General features: G+C 41.2%; 1 protein-coding gene across 2 annotated transcripts in view; it reads left to right on the forward strand.

Moving 5' to 3' along the window:
* Nucleotides 1-26,175, forward strand: part of uacab (uveal autoantigen with coiled-coil domains and ankyrin repeats b) — a 39,911-nt gene that overhangs the window by 2,109 nt on the left and 11,627 nt on the right. The window contains exons 1-8 of one of the 2 annotated variants that reach the window (XM_079158488.1): nt 14,265-15,127; nt 15,823-15,953; nt 20,133-20,221; nt 21,711-21,775; nt 23,635-23,692; nt 24,340-24,410; nt 24,715-24,821; nt 25,587-25,768. In XM_079158488.1, the coding sequence (XP_079014614.1) occupies nt 15,092-15,127; nt 15,823-15,953; nt 20,133-20,221; nt 21,711-21,775; nt 23,635-23,692; nt 24,340-24,410; nt 24,715-24,821; nt 25,587-25,768 (739 nt within the window). In that variant the 5' untranslated portion in view covers nt 14,265-15,091. Of the gene's footprint in view, nt 1-14,264; nt 15,128-15,822; nt 15,954-20,132; nt 20,222-21,710; nt 21,776-23,634; nt 23,693-24,339; nt 24,411-24,714; nt 24,822-25,586; nt 25,769-26,175 lie in introns of those variants that run through there. The other variant, XM_079158487.1, reaches the window with a different exon arrangement.

Here is a 26,175-nt window from a genome sequence, read left to right on the forward strand (position 1 = left end):
GTCATTACGATTCTGCACAGTTCAACATGCTGTGGGTGTTTGGCACTGCACTCTGTTTTCAGCTCCTAGCAATTACCATGAGAAAGGCACAAAGCCAGAGGAGCGGTGTGCGGTAAACTGTCTTTTTAAAAGGGAGGGGAAAAAAGCCCTTCGGCAACGAAATGGTATTGTATCCACGTTGATGGTTGTCTCCCTCCGTCCGTCCGTCCGTCCAAGGCAGCCATTTAATATTCACGCCTTCAGCATTTTCTGTCCTGTTTTGTTTTAAAGCTACCTCAGGAACAGCTTACAGTAAGCCGTGTTGAGGAAACACCCGTGACATTTACGCAGGTTCGTCTGATTGATGATTCTATAACATTCCCATTGCATTCCTCTGTGCAGGCAGATGTACCAAAGGAAAAACGTAAAGCTACTTCAAGGAACTTTCATTTTGTGTTGGTTTTGGCGGTCCCTGTGGATGAAAGTGGTAGTGTTTCCGGACCACTGTTGATCCATACAGATCCCCCCTCGTGGATTATTTACAAACTTTAACATTAACCATCACAGTGTGATAATGTTACACTGTAAACAACCAATCCGTGTCCAGGCCCCGCAATATGTCCTGGCCCTCCAGCAGCGTGGTGTCGGTGTCGGCTCCCAGCGGAGACCAGCAGCTCTGCTCCTGGCCGGAGGAGGAGGAGGAGGAGACGACGTTGTTGCCGGGAGCTGAGCTCTCCTCCTCCCGCCGGAGCTTCCGACTGCAGGTCGAAGGCGGCAGCAAAGCCGAATCTGGGTCTGTCCGCGGTATTTAACTCAGACGGTTTCATAACCAGTTTATAGTTCCTCACAGTAACTTCAGAAGATGGTAGTATCCTTACAAAAATCACTATAGATTTAATGAGGCTTTAGATTGACAGCATCTCATCTTACTGTAAATGTTTTTGGATGCATGCTTTCCTCATTGCTACACAATGTGCAGGAGGTGAACTCACTCACAACTTCCTGGTGGGGTGACTAATAATTAAGAAAAATTCATCTGTTTTCTGAGGAGGAGAGGCAAGGGGGGGATCCAAAGGATTGTTTTTAGTATTTGAACACACTGTAACTGAATTCCGGCATTTTCCACTATCTTTTCTATTGTCTCCTCAAGTGATCATATATGGATTTACTTTGATTTTCTTAAACAAAGAAGCCCTGAACTGCCTAAAAATAGAAGCCACAAACTGCCTATTCAGACTTGACATTGTCCTCTTTATTGAATTCTGTCATTATTCATCAATCTGGTTTATCTATCAAATATTGACAAGAACTTATTTCAGCCAAGGAATGCTAACTAAACCATTTTAAGGTAGCTGAAAAACAAACTTGGTGACCAGGATACAAAATGCCAAGACATTCCCTCAATACCAGCTGTAGGCTAAGGTCTGTAGTTTGGGCTCAAGTTTCTAGGCAGGGCTTCAGTTTCAGTCATTCTCTTCTGTGGAAAACAGTTTTCTTTGAATTCCAAGGCTTCTCATGACGAGCATTGTCACGGAGGCTTATAATTACCATTTGTTCTCAATGGAAAGAAAACAAGGATTTATGATGTTTGACAGAGACAAATGTATGACTAGGACTTAAAGTAATTCAATCAATGAATCTGTCATTAGATTCTAGATGAATAAGTTAATTGTTATATAGTGTAGGTCCCAGTCTCCCACAGCCCAAGATGACTCCCTCAAACCCAAAGATATACAGTTTACAAAACATAAAACAGAGAAAAGCAGCAAATTCTCCCATTAGAGAAGTTAGAACCAGATATATATATATTACATGTTTTCCTTTAAAAATGTCTCCCAACGATTCATTGATTATTAAAATAGACGCTGATGAATTTTAACATATTGATTAACTGTTGCAGCCGTAAGTAAAAGAAGATTCCTTATTTATTTTTCATTTAGCCCATTAGATAGACAGAAACATTCGTATTTAATCATTAGTTTTTGATAGATTTTAGCAATAACGTATAAATGATATAATCAAGCAGATCCCCTGTGAAAATAACAGCAAACAAAAATGTCTAAATAAGGCTGTCCTCGGCAAGATTAAGACAATCTATGTTTGTCTAAAGCAATATGTTGGTTGAAAATGTTTCAGCTTCAGTATCTACTGAAACAGGAGAGCTCCTGGGTGAGAATACAAAACTGGATTTCCTGGTTAGTTTTGAGATTATAATCTGAGTTGTTGCACAGTTTGCTGTCACAGCGAACATCTCTTCTGTAAATTGCGGAGCAATATTCAAAGGAGATTAAAATCAGGCTGGTTCATACATTGAAGGAGAGAGACGCTCTATCTTCTATCGACTCTGCAGCCCACCCGAACTCAGGTCTTTCTGCTCACCTATAGGAGCCTTGTGTTGTGTCATTTCAGAATGTTTTTCTCAAGATCTCAATTCTTTAGTTGCATTTTGCTGGCCGGAGCGTGAAGATAAAGTTCTGTCATGTTCAGCATTGATTCTCTATGCAGCATATTGATTTGTTCCGTTTGTGTGTGTGTGTGTATGTGTACGTACACACACACACACACACACACACACAAGTCTCGCTATATATGAGTGAGATGTGTTTAGTATTTTGCTCAGGCCTACGGGCTATGCGATACATGTTTTCTACTAGTTTATTTCACTGAGTTCTCTCTTTCCCCACATTTCTTGTCTCTCCCCACTGTTGCTGTGGAATAAAGACATAAAATGCCCCAAAATATTCTGTCTCAACATGTTTGTTTGACCTCAAGGATGCACGCAATGCCTTGCAGAACCCTGAATGTTTTCAATAAAACTACACAGGATACATTTTAAATACTATTTTTCTGTAACGTGGTGGAAGTGGAGGGAAATTGACCATGTCAGCTAATAATCGTGGACGATATGATGATACGGTGAGAAAATATGAATTTATATATTTTTATAACTTGGTTATTGATTTAAATTGTAATTACACTTTATTTAACCAGAACTGTCCCATTTCAATACAATACCTCTTCTGCCAGGAAGTCCTTAAGATGGGCAGAATAATAAGTTTCATATACAAGTACAAACAGGGACAGATGATGTGACTAAAAACAACAGACACAAAACAAACTAAAAGATGTCAATGCAAATTATGGCACTTGTTAAAAGCAACAATATTGTTCTGTAAAAACTGATTTCAGTAAGTACTTTTAAACATGTGTACAGAGGGTAGAGAAATATTGATATATCTGTGATCATCCAACAATACCAGGCCTATGATATACTTATAGAGCTCTGATACTTTGGGTCGTGGTTTAGTGTTTGGATAAATGTTTGGAATGTGAAGGAAACTGTTATCGTTCAGTGTCACACACCATATGAACTGCTGGCGTTTTGAGTTAATCATCAAAGACATGTTTGATTGAGTGTGTGTCGCACTCCCTGTGGAGCAAAAAAACTCATTCATGTCGGTTGACGTCTTGACGATAAAGATCTCTGATGGCTGACTACGTTTTCAAACGTGTAGTAATGTGATTATGGCAAAAACGGACACAAATTATTCTGATTAAGATGATTTCATCAGTTTCTTGATGGACAGCTCCATTAATGTTCCAGTGTTTAGTGGAATTAGTCCAGCTTGCATTGAAAACATGAAACATTATTTTCTGTGAGGATTAGAGCTGTCGATTAATTGTATTAGTCAATTAACATAAAACATTATCGGCCACTGTTTTAGGGATCAATTTAAGTCATTTTTTTTAGGCAGTATTTCCAGCCGTTTGAGCTGCCGGTTCTCAAATGAGAAGATTTGATGCTTTTCTATTTCTCATGAAATTTTAAAGTTATTATCTTTTGAGTTTGGGACTGTTAAACGCACAAACAATACACATTTTATGACATGTTTGCTACCTTGGAAATAGCCTGGTATACATCTTTATTTATACTTTCTTTACTTTTTATGCCAAACCACTTTAAATTGATCTGAACCCAATTTAAAGGGCAGATCAAGGCTGATCATCAAAGCAACTCCGAAGCCTTCATCAGTGTCGGGTTGAACCCTCACGTAATGAGACGCTTTCTTCAGGCAGACACAGCAGAGTATAATGAAAGGGCTGAATCAAGGATTAAGCATACATTCAAGTGATTGCAGCCTCTTAGATAACTTTGTGCTTGACCGTTGTTATATTACAGCATGCGTGACTCACAGCCTTTATGGCAGCAAGGCTGTTTTTAAAAAAATCGGTATGAAGTGTTGTTATGGGAGTGGTTGATAATAGCATAGTGGAGCCAGACGGAGTTCGGCTGTATTGTTGGGAAGTCGTAACAAAAGGAGAGTTGGTCTGGGGCTGTGAAAAGGGGCGTATGATGGCTCCAAGCCTTTGGGAGGGATCAATATCTGCTGCTTTGGTTGTGTCCACAGTACTAGCTTTTCATTTTAAACCCTGTCCAGGTGAGTGTTTTAATGCCGTTTCAGAAATAATCTCTGTCCATTCTACCACGCCTGAAAACGCATATTACATGACCAGGGCTGATGACGCAGGTAGACACGGGAATTGGCGCAAAGCGCTCGAATTATAGCTTCCCTCCTTCGCATGTAGGCCGTCGTAAAGCTTTACTGCACAGCAGACGCTAGCATAGACAACAAGGCCTGTAATTCTCTATCCGTGTTGAATCAAGCACTGAATCCAGGATCGAAGCTGATGTGGTTTTCTGCATCATCGTTTTCAGGGGTCTCTTGTTTCTGCCCGTCCAGACTAAACCCGGGGTATTCAAGCTAAAACGGCTAAAGCAGTGTTTCCAATCATCTCCGTTTTAGGGGTTCCAAAAATGCCGAAGTAGTGTGGACGCAAGGCGTATGGCATTAACATGACATTTTATAAACGGAGAACCTTTGGTTTGTGTCAGTCATCAGAACTGAAACCGTTTTGTTCCATCCCCCTCTTCTCTGCTTCTACATACTTTTAAAACGTGTGATCCACTGCAGCTCTTTGGAGAGCTCTGTGATGTTCTGCTGCTGCCATTTCAACCCCAGGACTGTACACTGCTCCAGTTTCCCCTGTAAATCCTGTTAGGAGGAGGACGGTGTATCCTCTCAGCAAGGCAATGCGATTGTTGTCGTACTGCACCAATGTCTGTGATGCAGAGACAGAGATTCAGTGTTTTTAAATTGAGAATTGCACTTCATTTTAATCATGGACATTGTAACATGTCTATCAATATCATGCAGGTGTCAACCGTAGCGGTGAATGTTTTCCGCTATATGTAAGACGGCTTTTCACATCATCAGAGAAATGACATCTGAACAAGAAGCAGAAGCAGTATTACCACAATTGTAGTGTTCTAGAAAGATGGGACGCTCGTTGATTTATAATATTAATAACCGTTCTACCCTGGGGAGGGAACTCGCAGTCTGCTGAACCCCTGAGGAATCTTTCACAAGCCGTTGAGCAGCGTATAAAGCCCCGAGTACCTACTTAACATTATCAAGTTTAGGCTCCAACTTGGTAAAAAACACCCAGCAGGCGTTCTTACCCCTCTGCTGGTGGGGGTGAGAAGGTCTTGGATTTGGAAGAAAAAAACAAATCCTCCTTTCCTCCCTCATTTTCAAAGCATGTGTGTTGCTTTGCTTTTTGGGCTTGAGTTGGTAAAGACTGAATGTTTCATTTGAGTTAATCCTCGGTCATATGACGAGGCTTTTCAAATCTTCCTCTTGACAGGTTCCTGTCAGACTAAATTGCTGGTCTGCTTTGTGTAGCTTGAACATTGAAGATGTTCAAGCTACACAATGAAGCAAAAGACTGCTGTCACACATGAATACAAGGGATCACACTGTATACCCAATTCTGTCATTGAAAAACATTTTCCTATTCATCCACAACAGTGAACTGTTAAGTCATATAATTGCTCCTTATCTAACTTCATGGCACAGAAGCTAAAGATTTCATTTCTAAAATTGCATTAATCATTTTATTCAGTTGTGTTTATACATTGCATTGACGAAAATGGCGACAGTCCCTTCATCAAATGGGCTGAGGTGGTAAATGATTGTCTCGGTATGAATAAGACTACTTTAAAGCTCCCCTGGTGGCTCATGGAGGCTGCAATGTTAGTTATACCTCAAAATAACATAGAAAAGACATATTGTTAGGGTTTATATCTGACAATGTGTTTTATCTTGTGTGCGAAATTGACATTTTGGCCAGATGGTTGCGGAAGAGGAAATTTTGTGGAGTGTTTAAATTGAAAATGGTTCATCCTCTGGGGAGCATGAATGTGCTCAGTGGAGCCCGTTTTACTCTTGACCAAGCACTAAACGGATCAGGCCGTTCATTCATTTACTTTTGTGATTGGAGTGACGGTGGGGAGGTTCATGTTGAGACTATTCCGCGCTGTCCCTGTATTTAAGATGTTCCCTTCACTCTGATAAATGAAGCAGAATGGTTGCGGTGGAAATGGCTTTGCTAGATGTGCTTATGTTTTATTCACTCTGAACAAAACAGCAGGGAGCCTACAGAACCCACGCCTTAGTATAAATAGAGTTTTAATATCTTGGCAATCTGCCTGTAACAGTTGATTTTGATTGTTTTTGGAAATTTTGGCGAGATGAAGGGGTCAAAGAATACCTATATCACATTTCATAGCAGTCTATAGTACTAGTTGATATCTATTTAGGACTAAACGGAAACCTCCATTCTTTCTGTATTTTTCTTAAAAATAATCCGTTTTCTTCCTTAGCGTTCAGCGGGTCTTCCTGTAACATCCATTTGTTCACACGGCCATTTTACTTATATTCACTGTAGGAGGCCAACTCTCAGACAGGATCAGCAGAAGTTTGTTTTAGGCTGGACATTGTGTTGGCTGTAGAGTAGGTGGTAGCGTGACAGTCTGTGTTTTTAGGATTAAAGTCTGGCTCCATGGGGGCAGCCATGAGGTCATCTCCGCAGCGTTACCCGCCTGTGTTCCCAGGCAGAGAGCTCACTCTGTGAAAGACCCCAAGTGTGTGTGTGTGTGTGTGTGTGTGTGTGTGTGTGTGTGTGGTGGCAATGCATGTCGTTGTGTGTTTGCATCTTGTGTGACTACAGGGGGACCATGCAGTTGGCTGACTGTATATGTGTCATGTAAACTGTGTAGGGTTAGTGATGGAGAGATTACCAATGATGAGGGAGGTTGTCATGTGAGAGTTGGCTGAGCTTCTTGACTGACTTTGGGTGGGCTGCAGCTGATATCAGCCAAAACACACACTCACGCACACACGTATACGTATGTACAGTCAGGCATGCTGAGCAACAGGAGCACAAAGATTCTGCTGATGAGGGACAAACTGCTGTGAAAAGGCTCAGACTGTAATCCTCATCAAGCTGTGCTCCGTGTGTGGTTGTATTCTTCTGTCTCTCTGCAGATGAGGAAGTTGAAGTCAGTAAAACTTCCAAAAAGTCACAGTGCCCCCAGCATACTGGTGGAGCCACTTGGTGCCTTTTTTTGTTTTCAACTCCACCGCTGGCTTCTGCTGTCCACTGAGTTTTGCCGAGAAACACAACGAGCAGCAGAGTTGACTGATAATGAAGAGGGTGATGTGACTTCTAAAGGTCAACATGTATTGGAGGCATTTTGTGATGTGGAAGCAGACTTTTACAGGAAGACCTGCCTGGTCACAGGAAAGACTTATCGCAGGGACGAGTCACTACCTGCTCTGTGTCTACCTGATTGTTATCTGTCACCACTGGAGTCACGGTGTTGTTTTCAGGAATTTAATACAGCAGCTCAAATGACATTTTTTACATATAAGATTTGGCAGATGTGATCGTATGGACTATGTTTCCTGATGCAGTGTGTTGCATGACTAAAGGCATACTGAATTCTTACCACATAAACAATGAAAGTAACTTTCAGATGTTGAGCAACCATTGTTTTAACACATTCCATAAGACTAGGGGGGAAATAGATTTTTTTTTAGTATATGCATGTTTTTGCGAGGCCTTGTCCATTTGACCAACCCTCCAGTAACATTCCTTGTGTGAGGGTGTGTGATGACATGCAAGTGCCGGCCAAACAAGCATCATCACCTCTGTTTGTGCCCAAGTACCAACATGCCCAGAGAGCTCCACAGTTAACCAAATATGGCCGTGTAAGACAAAAGACTCCTGTGGTATTTTCCCTCATGTTGCCTCATCGCTTTTCTTGATATGAGAACGGCCTTCATTCCTCGCAATACTCCCTTCAGCCACATTAACATTAAAGTACCACTGACGCATGTATAAACACGGGTGGTAGACACACACACATTTCTTTGTCTGCGTCTCTTATACCATAGTGTATTCTCTTACCGTCTGTCATGACACTGAAAATGCTCATTTTAATGGTGTTTTTTAATATATATATATATATATATATATATATATATATATATATAGCAGCTCTTTTAGAAAAGTGTTAATTTACTGTAGTATTTCTACATTAGTGATCTAAATGGCTCCTGACTATGGCTCTCTTTCTGCCCTGTTCTCTTCTTCTATCTCTACTTTGTCTGACCAGCTGGAATAATATCAGCCACACCAGCAGCCAAAGCCCACAACCCTGCTGTTTTTAATTCTCCTGCCGCGAGACATTGTTGTTTCAATGATGGCTTTTTAAATGCGTCAGCTAAGCTGCCGACATTTTACAGGAAATTGATATTTTAACCTCATACGGATCTGGTGCCTTCAAAATTATGTTTGCTCTAAATTGTTTTGGAATTATTTGTTTCTTTAAAAAATGCTTCTGGCTTAATGCTAATGTCAGTGTGTTAACATGCTCACATTGGCAACGGTAACATGCTGATGTTTAGCCAGTCTAATGTTCACCATCTTAGTTTCATCTAATGTTTATTTATTGTTTTTTTTACATTTCCTGCATACCGTATGTTTTCTGTTAATTTTATTGGTTATTAATCTTATTTTTTATTTTTTGTAATGTTACATCAAAATAAATCTATCTAATCTAATTATCTTTAGAAACTTAATACTGTTCTTCAATAAGCTTTAAAGGTCTGAAAAACACATTTGTGGTCCGGTATAATCCTCCGGATCCTTTTGGGATGAAGGCAGTAGAGATGAGAAAGCATTACCTCAGGAGGGGCTTTGTCCAGATTCAATAATAGACTTTTCAGATATCAACTGATAATGAAATAGTTTGAGATATCTCGCATCCATACCAACATTGTCTTTCTAGACCTGTCTTTCAGAAACTATATTATGGCCTTTTTGTTTTTCATGATCTTTCCTGGGGAGTTGGCCGGGGCAAAGTTCACCGGGTTTGGGCAACTGGGAAGCTGATCTCCTGCCCTGGCAGCGGGTGTCGGAAGTAGAAGAAAATAGCGAGAAGGGCTTTGCCCTCTGGGTCATAAGTCATCTAAAATGGTGTGACCCAGCAGCTGGACCAGCTATTCTTCATTTTTAATCTCTGGGCCACACAAGTGAAGATCTCTTGAGGCGGTCGCCAGAAAACTCCCAGTAATCCACTTTACACAGTTTTATTGTGTTTTCAACAGGCTCGGGCTTAACTCAAGTATCATAAAACAGACCTATGGTATCAGTTTATATCAGTTTTTGAGGGCAGCCTGCTCTTTCTCTATTTCCTTAGAATCAATCCTTCCTTTACTGTGAGAAGTATCCTCACAGTATTGGGTTAGAAATCTCTATTCTTCTCTAAATGGCACATGTCAGCAAATTTCTACCATTCTTATAATGCGACGGCATGAAACAATTGGTCACACTGGTGATGATTGAGATTGTTCACAGTACAGAGAGTCAGGTTCAGATTAATTGTAAGACATGAGAAATTCCCAGGCTTTTAATGCTCTTCATAGGCACCTGTCACTAATCACATGATGGATACTTGTTTGTAATATGTAGTTTTTGCCAGCAGTGGTATTCCCGTGTGTTCGCTGTAGATTTCTTTCCACAGCTCCCACCACATCGTCGGTGAGCAGATGGCATCTCCCCGAGGATGAGATCGCGACTCCTGCAAGTGTTTACACTGTAATTTTGTTCGGCACAGAGCTGCAGAGAGAATAGACCATGCTGACCCCTTAAACTCAATTTCTTTTTTACTCTTACAAATTTGCACTTAACTTGCAAATTTTGATTTTTAAGTACAATTGAGGGGGTGTAAACATTTTCAAACCAGTTTGATGATGAGCGAGACACCGGATCGGTGAAATGATACTGAGAGAGCCCATGAATGAGAGTGTCCTGACTGCAGTTCACTTGGTTTGTCTCTTTGGTCAGCTTCAAATCCAAAATGTTGCTACATTAGAGTAGTTTTATTTTTCTTTGAGACAACTCTGTTCGTCTGTCTCATCAACCCAAAAAACACGTGAGCTTTCTAGTCAACAAATCCAACGTGCCCCATGTGCATCCTCCCTGTCAGACACTAGAGGCTCCCTTTATCACATCGTCATATTGCTTAATACTAATGTAATACAAGTTGGATTTAAAGCCGTCGGCACAGGTTGCTGATGTAGGCTACTCTAACCGGAGCTTGTCATGATGACAAATGCCGGTTCAGCTGGTTTCCATAAAAACAAAACGGTTAAAGCTCAGACACCTGGCCGGACCAGAAAAACATAAATCAACCCAACTCTATTCATAATAAAAATGAGCTTCAAACCCTCTTGACAGCATGTAGCGGTTTGACTACTGAAATATGGCCAATGCAGAGAGACAACGGATTATCTTGTCTAGAAAGCATCAACGCTGAAGATGACCATTGATCACCTTCTCCTCTGTGTCCAGGATACAAATAGACTTTAGTAAATTCGACCTGTTGTTTTTCTGTACACCACCAGAGGGCGTGTCTGTCTGTCCTGCTGCATCCAGTCCATACTCTGCCCAGCAAGAGTGGTCCTGTGTTTAGCAGCTACGCAGATATGCAGCGGGTGCCTCGTGTACATACCAAAAACAGAGCGCCTCTTTCCCCTTGACACCTGGCCTGAACCATCAGCAGGGACGTGGCCCGATTCAAGAGGGCCTTTCACTCCGAAGCATCAATTTACGTGTCCCATAATTACAGATCGACTGCAAGCATGCTACATCATGTCACTTTCTCCTCCCTCCACTTGTTCATTTACACATTTGTTGACACATATTCTCTTTCTTTCTCTGCTCCGCCACCCTTTCAGTCTGCCCCTGTGGTTTTTGTGCTCGCATTTCACACTTCATAAAGTAATAAAAAAGTAAAGTAAAGTAAAAAGAAAGTAAAGTAAAGTTAAATAAAGTAAATCATAATTTAACGTAGTTATTCAGTGAAACTGTTAATTAGTAATATATATATATATATATATATGACAAAACTAGTATCATTCCCATCAGATTCAGCTGTACGTTTATGTTAAATGGACTGTACTTGTATAGCGCTTATAACATTTTAACACACTTAAGTAAGTTGGTGAACTTGGAAAAAAACATCATGTCAGCGTGCTGTGGCTGGAATTTGAATTTGAGATTTGCTGAAACCTCATATTAGCTTCAGATTTTTTATTTCATTTTTGTTCACATGAGCAGGACTTGTGGTCAGTATGAACAGAAGGAGTGAGTTCAGCAACCGATGACATAACTTGACCTTCAGTCAACTTGGGTTTCATCCCTAATTTAAAATACTAATAGATAAAAAAGTAAGTGCTGCAAAAGGTCTGTATTACCAGATAGCTATCCACTTCGCCCGTAAAATGTCAAAAGGTTTACATTTCATGGCGTAACGTCTCTTCGCAGATGTCTACGGCTATCACCGTCATCCCCATAATCATAATCCTATAAAACCACTCGAGTAACTGCAGTTTGGCATCTGACACCACTATCACTTGACATATTGGCATACAGCTTTATGTTTTGGTCTTGGCTTCGGTCTGTTATCGGATGACCGGTGAGATATTTCCTGCTAGTGATTTCATTTGTGAGGACATTAGAGACCCATTAGTCTGGCCACGGGCTGAGTGAGGCAGGAAACTGAGGTGTTGGAAAGAATTTCAGTCTGTAGACAGTGATGGAAAACGTGACCTGAAGATGACAACGGCCTCTAACTAACACCCAGAATAATCTGTGTGGACAGGTAGAAGCCTGAACTGGCTAATCCACTGTGTTGTCCTCAAGGTCACCGTGTTTAAATAGAAACTTTAGGTAATGTGTTTGTTTTAGTCGCACGCAACAAGGGTTGAATATCGTTTCAGCACCAACGTCACAGTGAACGATGCAATGCAATCAGGGGACGCTAATAGTTCAAGCCAGTTTGAGTCCTTTTTGCCCATTAGTGCCAGCATTTGTGCACAAATATTATAAGATAATACTTTTACCTTTTGTTGCCCCTCAGTGGCATGCTTCAAGGGATGGAAAGGTTTGTTGGTTGGTCGGTCCACCACTTTGAAAGAGACTGAAATATGATTTTGTTTTAAATTCATGGTGCCCAGAGGATGAATCCTGCGCGCAATGACGGTGACTTTTTTTGGGGTTGTTGAGTGAAATATCTGTACAACTATTGGATGGGTTGTCATGAAATTTGGTACAATTATTTTGTCCCACTCAGGATGAATTATGATAATTTGGTAACCCCTCAAGTTTTTGTCATCAATACTTTGGTTTATGACCAAATTCTCTCAAAATCAATGCCATTTCCATCAGCCTCAGCTGTACTTTGTGTTTGGTGCAAATTAAAAAATGTTAGCATGATAACACACTTAACTATGATGTTGATCATTTTAAACATTGTGCTGTTCCTGCTAAACATCTACACGTAATCGGATTCACATCGAACGACGAATCACGTTCATTATCTGTATTGGTTGTTCAGTGCACGATGAAATGAAAACATGCCCCTGTGGTTTTTGTGCTCGCATTCTACATGTCCAGACAGTTGCACATTCACACTTGAAGGGAAAATGAAATTAAAACATGCTAAAAAATGTCTGCTGTAGATATTTCTAACTTTAAAATGACAAAAGAAAAAAAATGACGATGAATACAAATGCTTCGTCTGACATGGAGCAAAGATGGGTAGATTCTTTTTTTTACTCTACATGTAAAGCTACAAAAAATGTAATTTGTAAATATTTTGGTGCAATTTAAAGCTTAAAACATATTTTATCCCGACCCACACACACCTCAGATCAAATGTCGTTGAGCTCAGTAATATAAAAATAAACTTTGCACGTATTCCTATGCTTGAAATTCGTTGCCACCATTCCAACGTATGAAAGTAAAGCAGGGACATAACATTGACATCATTTCACGACATAATATGAAACTAGATATCGTCATGTGTTCTCGTCATCGTCCTCCCAGGTCTTAAAGGCTGCAGTCAAGTGACCCAAGTTGAGATCATTGAACTGCTCCGAGTAAAAAGAATGTGGGCATCATATTCCATAAAACTCACAAATAGCTTAGACCAAATATTTTAAGAAGGCACCAATAATCAAAATCACTTTAAAACATCAAGTCATGCTTTAAAGCCTATCATGATATTTCATTTTGTCAGTAAGTGAGTGTCTACTGGAGTGGCAAATTGTACTTGCTAACAGCCCTATCATTAACTTGTACATTAACAGATTCCCAAACACACACACACCAGCACGCCCATGTACGAGATTTACGTGACCAGTATGCTGCGTGGCTGGGTGCCATTTTGGCGCCTTTGTCTCTATGCTGGGCTGAGCAGCTTTCGTAAGTTGACACCTACTTCTTCATATGACATGTCATGCGGAGGAGGTCTTTTTGCATGTTTGTGGATATCGGTGCCGCTCTGTTAACGCCAGTCTGGCAGCGGACAGTAACACGAGGCCACAAGGAGCTGATGCAGTGTGTAAATTAAACGGGTCCTTGGGTTGCTGTCTCTGTACCCCTAATAAAAGGGAAGCTTGTGCTTTTGCAGTGTTTTTGGATTGTAAGTACACAGGCAGTGTAGTTGTAGTTTTTGGTGGGCAGTTGGTTGTAAAAAGGCTGACATTTAACCTTGCTACCGTGCAGCTCGGATCAGGGGGCTTTGGAGCCACACCACCCGCTTTAGATGGATGGGTTAACAGCAGCTCTTGGGCCAGTAGTGTCCTGTGGGGGTCAGTGCCAAGACCACTTCAAATGTGCAAACCATAATCCCCCTCTGACATTAATATTTTCAGATGGAGGCAAGCAGGGAGCATGGTGGGGGGTGGCGATGTAAGCAAGGTCTTTTTGGCTGGCCTTGTTTCATGCTGGCAGTGGTGATAGACACTAAAGCCATTACTCACAGTGCAGGCATGTCCAGAATGTATTCTTAGCCCCTGTCTTCCTATCAGTCACTACAGAAAGGTTGGAGGGTCAAAAAATAAAGAGGTAACCAGTCTACAGCGCTGTCTGCACCGCCGCTGTTTACCAGGGAGGGGGTGATATTTTAAACCTGGGAGAGCTCACATATTTATCCCGCTGAGCCTGACCGACTTGCCATTTGGTGGGGTGAAGACGCTGGAGACCACTGATAGAGGAGAGAAGAGGCGAAGAGAGAAGCCCTTCAGTTACAACTTGTTCAGCAAGTACCTTGCAGCTTTTTTTACACAGAAAACAATCCAGAGAAGAAAAGGAAGAGTATCAAAACAGAAGGAGACTGAGCTGAACAGAAGGTCGGAGGATAAAGGCGAGAATAGAGGGGGAGGCGAGAGGGAGCCAGGCTGAGCTGACTTTCCCCCCAGAGGAGGAGTTGCAGTTGCCGGCCAGGGCAGGTCCCAGGGCTGGCAGGGCTGGTCCTACTGCTTCTCCACCTCCATTCCTTCCTCCTCTTACTCCTCCTTCTCCTCCCTTTAACAATCAACTAAACTGCTGTGCAGTGATGAACTTACAGGCAGAGCCTGTGAGCAACACAGGAATGCTCAGAAAATCCTGCCAAATAAACTCCTCCGCCTCGAAACTCGAGAGGTTGAGCCTTCCATAAGAGGACCTCCACTACCGTATAGACTGTCACCCTTCTGTCTTCTCATCTGTTTTTTTTTTTTTTTGCACTCACTGGTTGAGTGCAAACTGAGGGAATTTTTTATATACACTTTTTTTCTCTCAGTTTTTGCTTTTGTAAACCGGCACCCTGGCAACCTTTTCAGTAGCACGGTGCAAGGACCAGTTCCACTCACCGAAGATGAGCCGCTGGCTGAAATGCACCTCCATGCACTTTGTAGGTATTCATTGGTTTCAGTTTGTCACCACAATCTGTGTTTATGGTTACTGTTCTGTTGGTATGCTTTTGTCTACAAATTGAGTTACCTAAAAGTTATTCTCGAGGCAAATCGGGAGAATTATCATGGGTGGGTCAATTGAGTGGCTCATTAATTGCTTCACAACTGTAGTATATTGTACACGATGTTGTCAAAATGGTGTATGTATGGTTTCATTATTTTGTTATTGTGTAGCTTCAGTGCATTGCTGCTGTGTACATACACATTGCTTGTGTTTGAAACTCAGTTAAGGTTATAATTTGTGTTCTCTGTTCATTTTTTACTCCCAGTATAAAACACTTGAAGTGTGCTTCCCAGAAGCCTGAAAAGCACTCTGTTCCCATGCTTTGTAGCTATCACTCATGAGGGGGTGGGGTTAGTGAAACTGCAGCACAGCACATTCTTGGCACATTCTGCTTTAACTTAAGTCTATTATTGTACTACAAAAGGACAAACTACATTGCCAGTGTGTCATATGCATATGTCACTGTTGCATTTATTCGTCAGACAAAAGAACTGGAAAACACATTGCAGGCGTTACACACTACTTTTAAACTACGAAGGTGTGTGTGGTCAAATATTTGTTTAGCTATTTGGTTTGGGAAGTACTGTCAAATGTCCTGCATGTCTGAAAGTTCACTGTCTTCACTGTCAGAACACAGACTGGAATAAGTATGACGATCGGCTGATGAAGGCCGTGGAACGGAGCGAGGCGGACAAGGTGGCTGCCGTTCTCAGCAAGAAGGGCATCATCCCCACCAAGCTCGACGTGGAAGGACGCTCGGCGTAAGTAAACATAACCTCTGAACATCTACAGACAAACATCTACAGACACATCCCTTGCAACTCTAAAAGTGCTGAGCATCACACATTTCAAACATTGTTGTGGTTCTCTGACCACACCTTCCCAACCTTGTTTCCCAGATAAAGCATCTATTGATGGGAATTTCATTACAATTAGATCATCTTGCTAAAAATAGTTGTTCCTCTTGCCTCCAAGTCTCCCTGCATAACCCTAAAAACAAAACAAAATCCCGCCCCCTTCCAACATTCCCCGTGGGTATGGTGACCCTGTCAAACATTTTCCACCTTAAGACTTTTGCAATTGCATGTTATCATTATGAGTCCATTTTTATATCCAGAAATGTCTTTTGGATCCATCTGACTCAAGGTCATTCTGGGAGTTGGTACAAGAAATGTGTGTGGCCACTGAAGGCCTGACCACATTGCCTGGAGGCTGTTTCTGTGGTCCCCACAGGAAATGACTCCCTGTAAATTCAGATCTGATCCACTGTGGTGCTTTTGCGACACAAAGTCATACATTTTGGCCCAGCTGCAGGCTATTATCAGGATCAGTCAACATCTTTAAGGACCATGTTTTGTTTGGTAGGATTTTCTTCAGTGGGAACCTCAGGTTTTGGTTGTTTTTGTTTTACAAAGAGCTGGATTTACACCCTACACAAGGTTTCATTAGAAAGCCTGAAAGATAGGACGGGAAGTAAATGGAAGGTGCAGGGAGAAAAGTGGGTCAACCCAACTGAAACATGTACAAGCAATTGTTTTTGATGTTGCATGACCATAGATATTTCAGGACGTTTTGTTTTGGTCCGTAATGGCATAATGGAAAACAATGCATTGAGCCGTTTAAAAAAGCAGGTACTTGGTTTTATTGCTAAATGTAACCGGATTCCAACCCCAGCATTTTGGGAGGCCCGGCGCCCTCAGTTTAATCCTAGATATATGAAGAAGTCTCTGGTTTCTGGCTTGTGCTTCAGGTTTATTTTGATAAAGGCTTTGTTCAAGCATAAAACTATGGAGCCACAGATCCCGGCAGCAAAGGTGCCGAGTATTTTCAGCAGTGTGTGAAATTCTCTCATGGCACCATTGCACAGACCAATGATTGTATACATGCGTGCTTGTAAATAAGCATAATTACGCACATAACCTGATTAATGCCTGGTCTCATAATAAGGTGCTAGAATTTGTCCGAACTAAATCCAGTGACTGCAGAGGTTGTTGTTCACAAACAACCTCATTTGGTGTTCCCCTGCAGGGCGGACAGAACACAGCTAGTTAACCATGAAATCAACACAATGAACATTTATAGAAACGGGTCACGCTTTTGCTAGTGTAGTCTACCCCAAACAACAGTGAACCACAATCTCAATTCAGCAGGTCTACTTTTAGTTCAGTGGGCCACACACAGACTAACACGTGTCCGTGGCTTTCTGGCCTCTGCAAAAGCTAGCAGAGGAATTTCTGATGGCAGTGTCTTGTAATCATGGACCTCTGTTGGGAAACTAATTACAAACTGTTAACCCCGATGTGTTTTCTTTAAAGCAGCATGTCCACTATCCTGTCTCTTTCTGCAGGGATGACATTTTTTTTGAAGGCCACCCTCAGAAGTTGGTATCGCACTGGTTCCCTCGACAAAAAGCCAATGGGATATTTCCTTTGGATTATTGCAGAAAATAAGATTTGTGGCAAACAAAACTATATGATACTTGCAGGTTTTTTTCCAGCAAGATAATCTTCACACAAACGAACACCACTGTCATGATTTTTAAAGCGAGAGTGCAATTGGCACAAGTAAAAAGCTAATGTCAAGCTATTAACGAGCGACACCACGGTTACATGAGGACGATGTAGACACAACGAGGCTGTGAAGGCGGACTAGTCACCGTGATGACGTTCTGTAGCCTCATTTAGCCACTTGTTGGCAAGACACTTAAAAGCTTCAAAATTCACCAGAGTGGTTTTTACTGAGATGTTTTCTGTCTTAGATCAAAATGTTAAAATCCTCGTAAGCTTGTGTTCACCACGGACCTTGTTTCAGGCATCTAACCAAAAACCCATTTAAAGAAAAACATTGACTTTGAGACGAGGGAAGCAGAATTGCAAAAAGTGCTCACTCATATCTGGGTTTTAGGACTCATTCATGCAGTCCTCTAGTTGTTTATTTTCCACCAACTCCTGAGAACAATATGAGTCTTTAGCTCACTAAATATTTAGCAAAATGTCTTCAAAAAGCTTATTTTCTGAAAACCGCACTGCAGAATTTGATAAGTTCATTGAGTGACCACTTTGATAATGCACATGGTACGTCTAGCTGTGATATTATGAATGTTGTTCTCACGTAAATGCATCAGAAGATATGGACACTTCTTAAAACAATGTGCAGCAATGATTGGGAGAGTGTGACAGAAATAATTGCGTAGAACTTGAAGCTGCAGTGGCCACAGTATTTTGACTGCTGTGCCTTTTAGAGACACACATTATCATACGCTGTATATGGTTCAGCTACCAGCATACACTCTGGTTTACTCTTCCCCTGTCCACTCGTCTAAAAATAGCAACCGTATCCTGTAGACCGTCGACCTGAAAACCGCCCAAGGAGCAGGTGTGACGATGAAATGCCATGTGCTCTCTTAAAGACAGACCCATTAGTTAACCAAAATGTATCTTTAACCATTTTACTGAGGTCTCCAGCTGGGTAAGCAGTATATATCTCCACAAATCAAAACAGTCAATTCTTTGTGTTTGGTCTGTGTCCTACATTTAGCGGTTTTGTTTGTTGTTTTTTTGCTAGCAGTCTAAGCTGGACCGATTACAGCTATTTTAATGGATTTAAGTCTCCTCTCATCAAATCTGTCTGTCTTTAGTTTCTTGCATTTAGTCAATATATATTTGCAAAAATGTGATTTTCAGTGTTAAACATCCTGGTAGCCGGTAGTGGACAAGTCACACGACTCATCACAAAGTCTAGAGGTAATCCTCTACCCCCGGTTCAAGCTTGCAATCACGTATTTTTTTTACCCTGTTCAGAAGCATTCCTCCAGTTATCTTCTGGAGAACGCTGCGGCTCATGAACTTGGTCGTTCAGAACACTTGGATCCCCCTAACTTGGATAGGTCTGCCCTGCTCCCAGTCTGCTGTTTGCCAGGAGCCTCCACTGCTCCCCAGAGAACCCGCATCTCCAGGCCATCAACGCGGCTTTTAATACCCGCGGCAGTGTTGAGGTGACAGCCTAGCTGTCTCCTTGGCAGATACCTCAGGGTTAGTGTATAAACAGGTTCATGTGGCTTGAGGGGTGACAGACTGAGATTGGTTTACACGCAAGTGCTCTGCAGACCTTCATGGCTGGTGGCGGCAGTGCTGCTGTGGGTTTAATCAGAGAAGGGGAACAGAAATGTTTCCAGTCCAAAGTGATGATTAAAGACATGTTGGCAACCAAGTTCAGTGGGAAACTGCTTAATTGAGTTGGCTGAAAACTTTGTGACAATCTAACATGAATACAAATTTGACAGGACAATCACAATTCTTGTCCCTGTTGGCTTAAAAGTCTCTCTACTGCTGTTTCCAAGTTTTATAAATTAAGTAATATTTAGGTCCATTGCGTGGCTCATAACTCGCATTGTTTACCATTCAGGCCTTTTAGTTTTTATCATACTATGCAAACTAGATGGTAAACACAGAGGCAGAACTCTCATGAATATTGTCATTGTGTAATTATTCCTAAACTTCAAAACAAACATAATTATCCTTCAGTTAGAATAGTGTTAGACGGGTTTCCTTCACAAAAAAGAACATGGGACACAGAAAGCCCAAAGAGAAGCTGCAGCCTTTTATGCGGGTGGTCTATATTATTTTAATATGTTAATGATCGCGTATACACCAGTGAAGCTGATACAGTGTTTGTGTAGCTCTTGGTTGCTTTGGAGACACGACGGACCCTGAGGTTTCTTGTTATTTGCCTCAAGAATGCTGATCTTGCTGATAGCGAGGAGCCAGGCGTCCGTTTGCAGTCCCTCTCTTGTCCTTAAGTTTCACCCTCACCCCTCTTCTCTTTACACCCTATCACTTTTTCACTTGCCCTTCTCTGCTCCGTGCTGGCTACTCTTTGACATCTCCCTCCGTCAGTTTTCCTTTCTCAATTTTTCCTCCATCTCTGTTCTTGTTTTGCAGGTTTCATTTGGCAGCAACGCAAGGACATCTAGAATGTCTCAATCTCATCCTGGGACACAGTGTTGATGTCACTGCGACTGATGCCACTGGTGAGTTCAGGTTGAATGAATATATTTTTTTATTATAATAACTACCTCATAGCAAATCATACCCCCATGTGTCTTCGGGTGCAGATTTGTGGTGATGTGTGTTCATGTTCGCTCACGACGCTCTGAACCATCCAAACCTTTCCTTAGGTGAAGGTTTCCGTTTGCTAAATTGTCGTTTTCTCGTTTAACTGTGATTGGCACCGCTGTTTCAGAGCTATTAGACCAGTGAGGTGACCGGCTGAGAGAGTATTTAATAATCACCACACTCGCTGATCTATATTCACCTTCGCCCAGTCCTGTCGCACGACACACCGCTGCACATACATGAACCAAAATAGAAGTTGCACATGAAGACACCCACACTCATTATCATTATTATTATCATTCATTATCTGTTCAAAATATATAATATAATGTAAGGTGCAATGGATGCCTTTGCACCCTTGTAGAACCGGGCATGCGTGCAGTAGAACTAGAATAGTGTGTGTGGCCTCTCACATGTGATTTTTTTTATGTCCACATTATTACATTTTAAATCAAGGCAGATGAAGTCAGTTTCCTGCTTTTAAACCCAGAATATTGGTCGTATTAGATGTCTGTATAGTAGATCAATAGAAGCAGAGTGCTGCTCAGCATCGTCGTCTCATTCAATTTCAGGGTTGATATATTGTAGGTTCTCTTTAAGAATTGCATGACTAACTGATAAATGATATATTGGTCAATAAAAAGGAAGGTATTCAACGTCCACAGTCAGCGAGCAAAGAAAAGATTACAAAGTAGCTTAAGAAGTTGATTTTTATACCAGCAAGTGTGCTTTCAACAAAGTAGACGGATCAATACCAAAGTAGAATATTTGACACATATTCCACTTTTTTAGATCAAGATATTGAAAAGGAACTAATGGCACTCTAGAAAACTTAATTGGATATATTTTGTCCTTGTCGCTGGACTATCAAATCGTACTGGTCAGTCAGGGCACTACTGAGAAATATTAACACACTGCAGGGACATGGACTGTGAGGGGAATTTGTCATTCAAACCTGGGAGAATAGCTGAAGAGAAACTGGCTTAATGTAAAATCAGGTAGACGTTCTGAATCGTATAATGCATTGTGCATAATTTATGTCAAGCTGTGACCGCTTTACCAGCTGAGACGAGCTCAAAGTGATTCCCTGATGGATCTAGTGGTGCAATCAGTGGCACTTCATGCAGTAAATTTTCGGTTTTTAGCATCAGCAGAGCAACAGAGTAATGTATTCCGGTTGCTTGTGACAGAATAATACATTTGATTGATGGCGCTGTCACGATGAAGTGATGCAATTTTTGCTCGTGCGGTTTCCCACAGTGCGGTCGTGGACGTACAAGTCCCATCTAACAGGGTCGTTAAGTGCTAAATGCTGATTGAGTTTGGCTCTAAAAATATGTTTCTATGAAACCCCTTGATTGTGATGGTACTTCATTTTCAAATTGTTGTTTGTGTTGCTTGCAGGCAAAAATGCTCTTCATCAGGCTTCAAGAAATGGGCATTCTCTGTGTGTGCAGAAGCTCTTGCAGGTAAAGTACATTTGTCCTCCATGTGTTCCTCCAACAATATTTGTACCTGACTGTTGTATTTACTCCTTTAAAAAAAACCAAAAAAAAAACGTGCCAAACTTTGTTTCGTTTTCTTGCTCCTTATGTTGGTGTGTTGTGCATCTACACACTCTACTGCATGAATGCTCCGCGGACCTGCTTCCCAGTCACTGGCCAGTCAGAGCAGTTTCCTTCTTTAAATAATTATTGCTAAGCAGCTCTGGCAGCTGAGCCCACTCCGTATCGGTCAACAGTAGGCCCTGTTGAGTCACCGTGTCCCACTGGGGGATTTATGTGTTTACAATCAGGGGGCTATCTCTGCAATATTGTGCTCTCATAGTGTTGTAGCCCTTCCTCTTGCCCCCACCTCTCTCATGGCAGTGATCTAACTGAGGTCGCGGCTGTTGGCAGGGGGTTGTCAGTGGTGTTGACAAGCCTACCCTCCTGCAAACCTGCCGCCCATTCTTGGTGCCGTCATCACACCAGACATAGCAGCTGGACGCCAACACCCACCACCTCCACTATCTCCCTCGTCAGCCCAACCAAACGCTCAAGGTATAGGATATCCCCCCTCCATGCTCCACCGTCAGCTCCCATGGCCGGTTCAACCCCCCCAGCACCCGGCCAACCCCCGCCTCCTTCGCTTTGTCATTTGAGCGGGCTGCTAATTTTTGGCCCTTGTTGCTAGAGAGAGTTGGGTTTTTATAGTGGAGCTCGCTGGCAAGCCTACCCAGCAACATCAGGCCCCTGTTAGCATTGAGTCCTCAAGGCTTTCATAACAGGCCCTCATCACCACAGTGGTACACTCCAACCAGCTGACTGACTGGGTAGAGATGTCACAAGCATATCAGCACAGCGCCACTTAGCCTAATATGACCTGCCTGCTGTTGATCTCAGGTTCCACTGCCCAACCAGTGGAAATTAATAATGTTATTCGACAACTATTAAAACATAATTAAACTATTATTTGAAATAAATACTTAAAGCCAGGGATATATTTGATGTGAAACATCCAGTGTTCTCTCCTCTGTTGGGAGTATTTGTCAAAATGTAACATCTTTGTGAAATAAGCCACTTGCTCCCCATTACCAACTTGATAGAGTTGTTTATTGAGATTCTTTTGAGTTCTTCTGGCTTTGAATAACTGAAAATCCAGACTCAGGTCAAATACTTTTTAGCTAACTTCATTATCCACTTAACTTCATTGTATCCAGCTACAATGAAGAAAGGCAACCACTAGTTGGTACTGGTGACTCAACAGCATCATATCCAGTAACTTCCTTTTTTGCAGACACTGGGCATAGAGGGAAAATATGTATCGAGGCTACGATTTATTAACAAGTGTTGTCAACATGTCCTGCTTACTCATCTTGAAGCTGAAGTAAAGCTTAATTAAAGGGTCTATCCACAGCTATCTACAACAAAGACCTTATTAAGCAGGTGGCGGCTGGAATGAATGACTGGGCCTCGAACAAACAAAACGTCGGAATGATTTAATTTAATTGAGGTTTCAAATGATATCTTGTGCACACACATTTGTAAATTGTGACCCTATTTATTTATTCATTTATTTGTATATTACATATTTTCTTCTCTCTATGGACACTCCGTGGTTATTTATACTCTGATTGCAAAAAATACTTTTGAGGTGTCTTACTGCGTTGAATAGGGACGAGCAATAATTCAAATGTATTCATTTATCGTTGTTATTTTAATGGAATCATAACGTGATGAAACCATATATCGAGATATTATTTCACACAATTATGTCTCTACAGGGATCCAGAGATATTTCATAACTAGTAAAATAATTAACTTTACTTGATTCTGTTGTTTTGCAGCACAACAGTCCAGTTGGAAATGTGGACCTACAAGGAAGAACAGCTCTTCATGATGCTGGTAAGACTCTACTCACGCTACTCTAGTATTTACTCTACTTGTGTCCAGACTTTACTCTAGTACTGTAGTATAGTGCTTAGTCTACTCTAAAACTGACTTTCTACTCAAGTGCAGACTCTACTCTAGTACTTGGTCTACTCTAGTGCTGACTGCACTGATTGTATTCTACTCTAGTTCTGAGTGTACTCTCTACTGTAATCTACCCTAGTCTTAACTCTACTTTATTCTACTTTACCTTAGCAAAGACGTTACTCTACTTTACTCTACTGTACTTTATTCTTTTTAACCTTAGTAACAACTCTACGTTATTCAATTTTACTGTAGTAACGACTTTAATCTTCTCTACCCCTCACTACTCTATTCTATTTTATTCTACTTTACCGTAGTAACTACTCTACTCGACTGTATTTTACATTATCGTAGTCACGGCTTTACTGTACTCTATTCTGTTTAAAATAAATGAAAACCCCGATGAGCAGAGCATCCACATGCTCATTAATATGAACCATGTTACATAAAAGATTCCAGTATAATAATGAAACCGTGCTGTCTTGATTTTAAAGAGTGTGCTAGTATAGCTTTTCAACACAAAACCCTGCTCCACGCTGCTGCACATGTGATGTCATTTCTTCTCTTTTTCTCCACAGTCATGGCCGGCTGCTCCTCAAGTGTGAAACTTCTCTGTGACAGTGGGGCTTCTGTGAATACCACTGATTTCGTGAGAATTTATTTCACTTAATTTCACACTGTGTGTTGTAATGGTCACTTCTAAGATATTTTCAGTTCAGTGATCACTGTAGAAAAGTGTTTTGATTGGCTTGCTCCTTGTCAATGACGGTCATTCATTTCATGAAAGGTTAGTTGGAGCAGCACAAAAAGGTGTTTTAATAAATATTGATTTAGTCCACTTGAATGAGCGCTTTCTAAATTCTGTTTTACACTTTTTGCTTTGACGTTGGGTATAAATTGATTCTTTCGATGTACATTTGTGTATTTATGTGTATGTGTTTTGATTTCTCCAGGATGGCAGGACACCTCTGGTGCTGGCAACCCAGATGTGTCATCCACGCATCTGTCAGCTGCTGCTGGAGCGAGGGGCTGACATCACCATCCGGGACAAACAAAACAAGTAAGAAACATCACCCCATCACGGTGTTGATCTTTGGTTAGCTTGTTGGCATATATACATTTTAATAATTGGGAGTCTGTGTTGCTTACAAAAGGCAGCTTTTGACAGGTGGCGTAGGCTATTAACTTAAAATAATTTGAATCTCTGTAGATTTCCTTTTGTGTCTGACAGAAAATACTGTAAATTCTGTGCCAGCTATTAAAATGTATCATAAATTAAAAAGGTATTTCTGAAAGGGAGATGTTGAGAATTTCATCAGTAATACGATGCTGTAACATTTGCGTGGCTAACTACATAAACCAGTTTTGTTGGGGGTATAAGAATAAACAAATTCCATGGCTTAATTATATAGATTACAGTAGTGACACAGTATCGTATATATTTTAGATACTTTAAAAATAAAGTCCCTCAGAACGTCTTACATTTCCATTTTCAGTTTAATATGACTTTTACCGTCACAATAATGTATTACACGTGTTGCCTGATTCATTTACTGTTGTTTCTGAGCAACATTTCTAACACAAACAAAACACGGTTCTTAAAAATGTAATAAAAAGAACTAGATGTGGTGACAAGAGAAGGACAAATCCACTCAGCTCCGCTCCCACAGCTCTGAATTATTCAGCAGCAGTGGAACTACATGCACAGTGAATTGGCTTTTTGCCCCACATGTTTTGATTCGACATCCTCATATTCCGACACAATTGTTCCATTGATAGTTTGTGCATGTTCTCGCTCATAAACGGTGTTTGTTGACTCCCTCAGGACGGCGCTGATTCTGGGCTGCGAGTACAGCTGTAAGGATGCAGTGGAGGTGTTGCTGAAGAGCGGCACTGACGTGAAGGCGGTAGACAGCTTGGGTCACGATGCGTTTCACTACGCTCGCCTCAGCAAGAACCTGGAGCTCGTTGCCATGGTCAAAAATTACCTCGACAAAGCAACCAGAGGTCAGAAGGCAAAACACGGCATCAGAGACTAAACATGAAAGAATTCTGTTGCAGTTTATAAGAGCATAGTTTTCATGGCATTGAAGCTGAGAATCACCTTTTCTTTCACAAAAATATAATCTACATACAGATTTTTCAAGGTGAAAGAGGATTTAAATGAAGAGCAACACGTCTCTAGAGTTTTCCTTGCTCTGTTTTATCTGCATGACAATATTTATATATTTATTAATTAATTCAGTGATTCTCTTACTCTTATTGGCAACGACAGCAAAGTGTGGCACATTTCACATGTTGACATATTTTACATTTCGATCTGCTGTAGAATCTAGAATTATGTAATTGGAGAATGTAAATATTCTGTCTGATTTTTATTTTGTAATCTTTGTCAATATGTATTTTAATATCCC

The sequence above is a fragment of the Pholis gunnellus genome (genome assembly GCF_910591455.1).
Source record: "Pholis gunnellus genome assembly, chromosome: 1".
Classification (NCBI taxonomy): domain Eukaryota; kingdom Metazoa; phylum Chordata; class Actinopteri; order Perciformes; family Pholidae; genus Pholis; species Pholis gunnellus.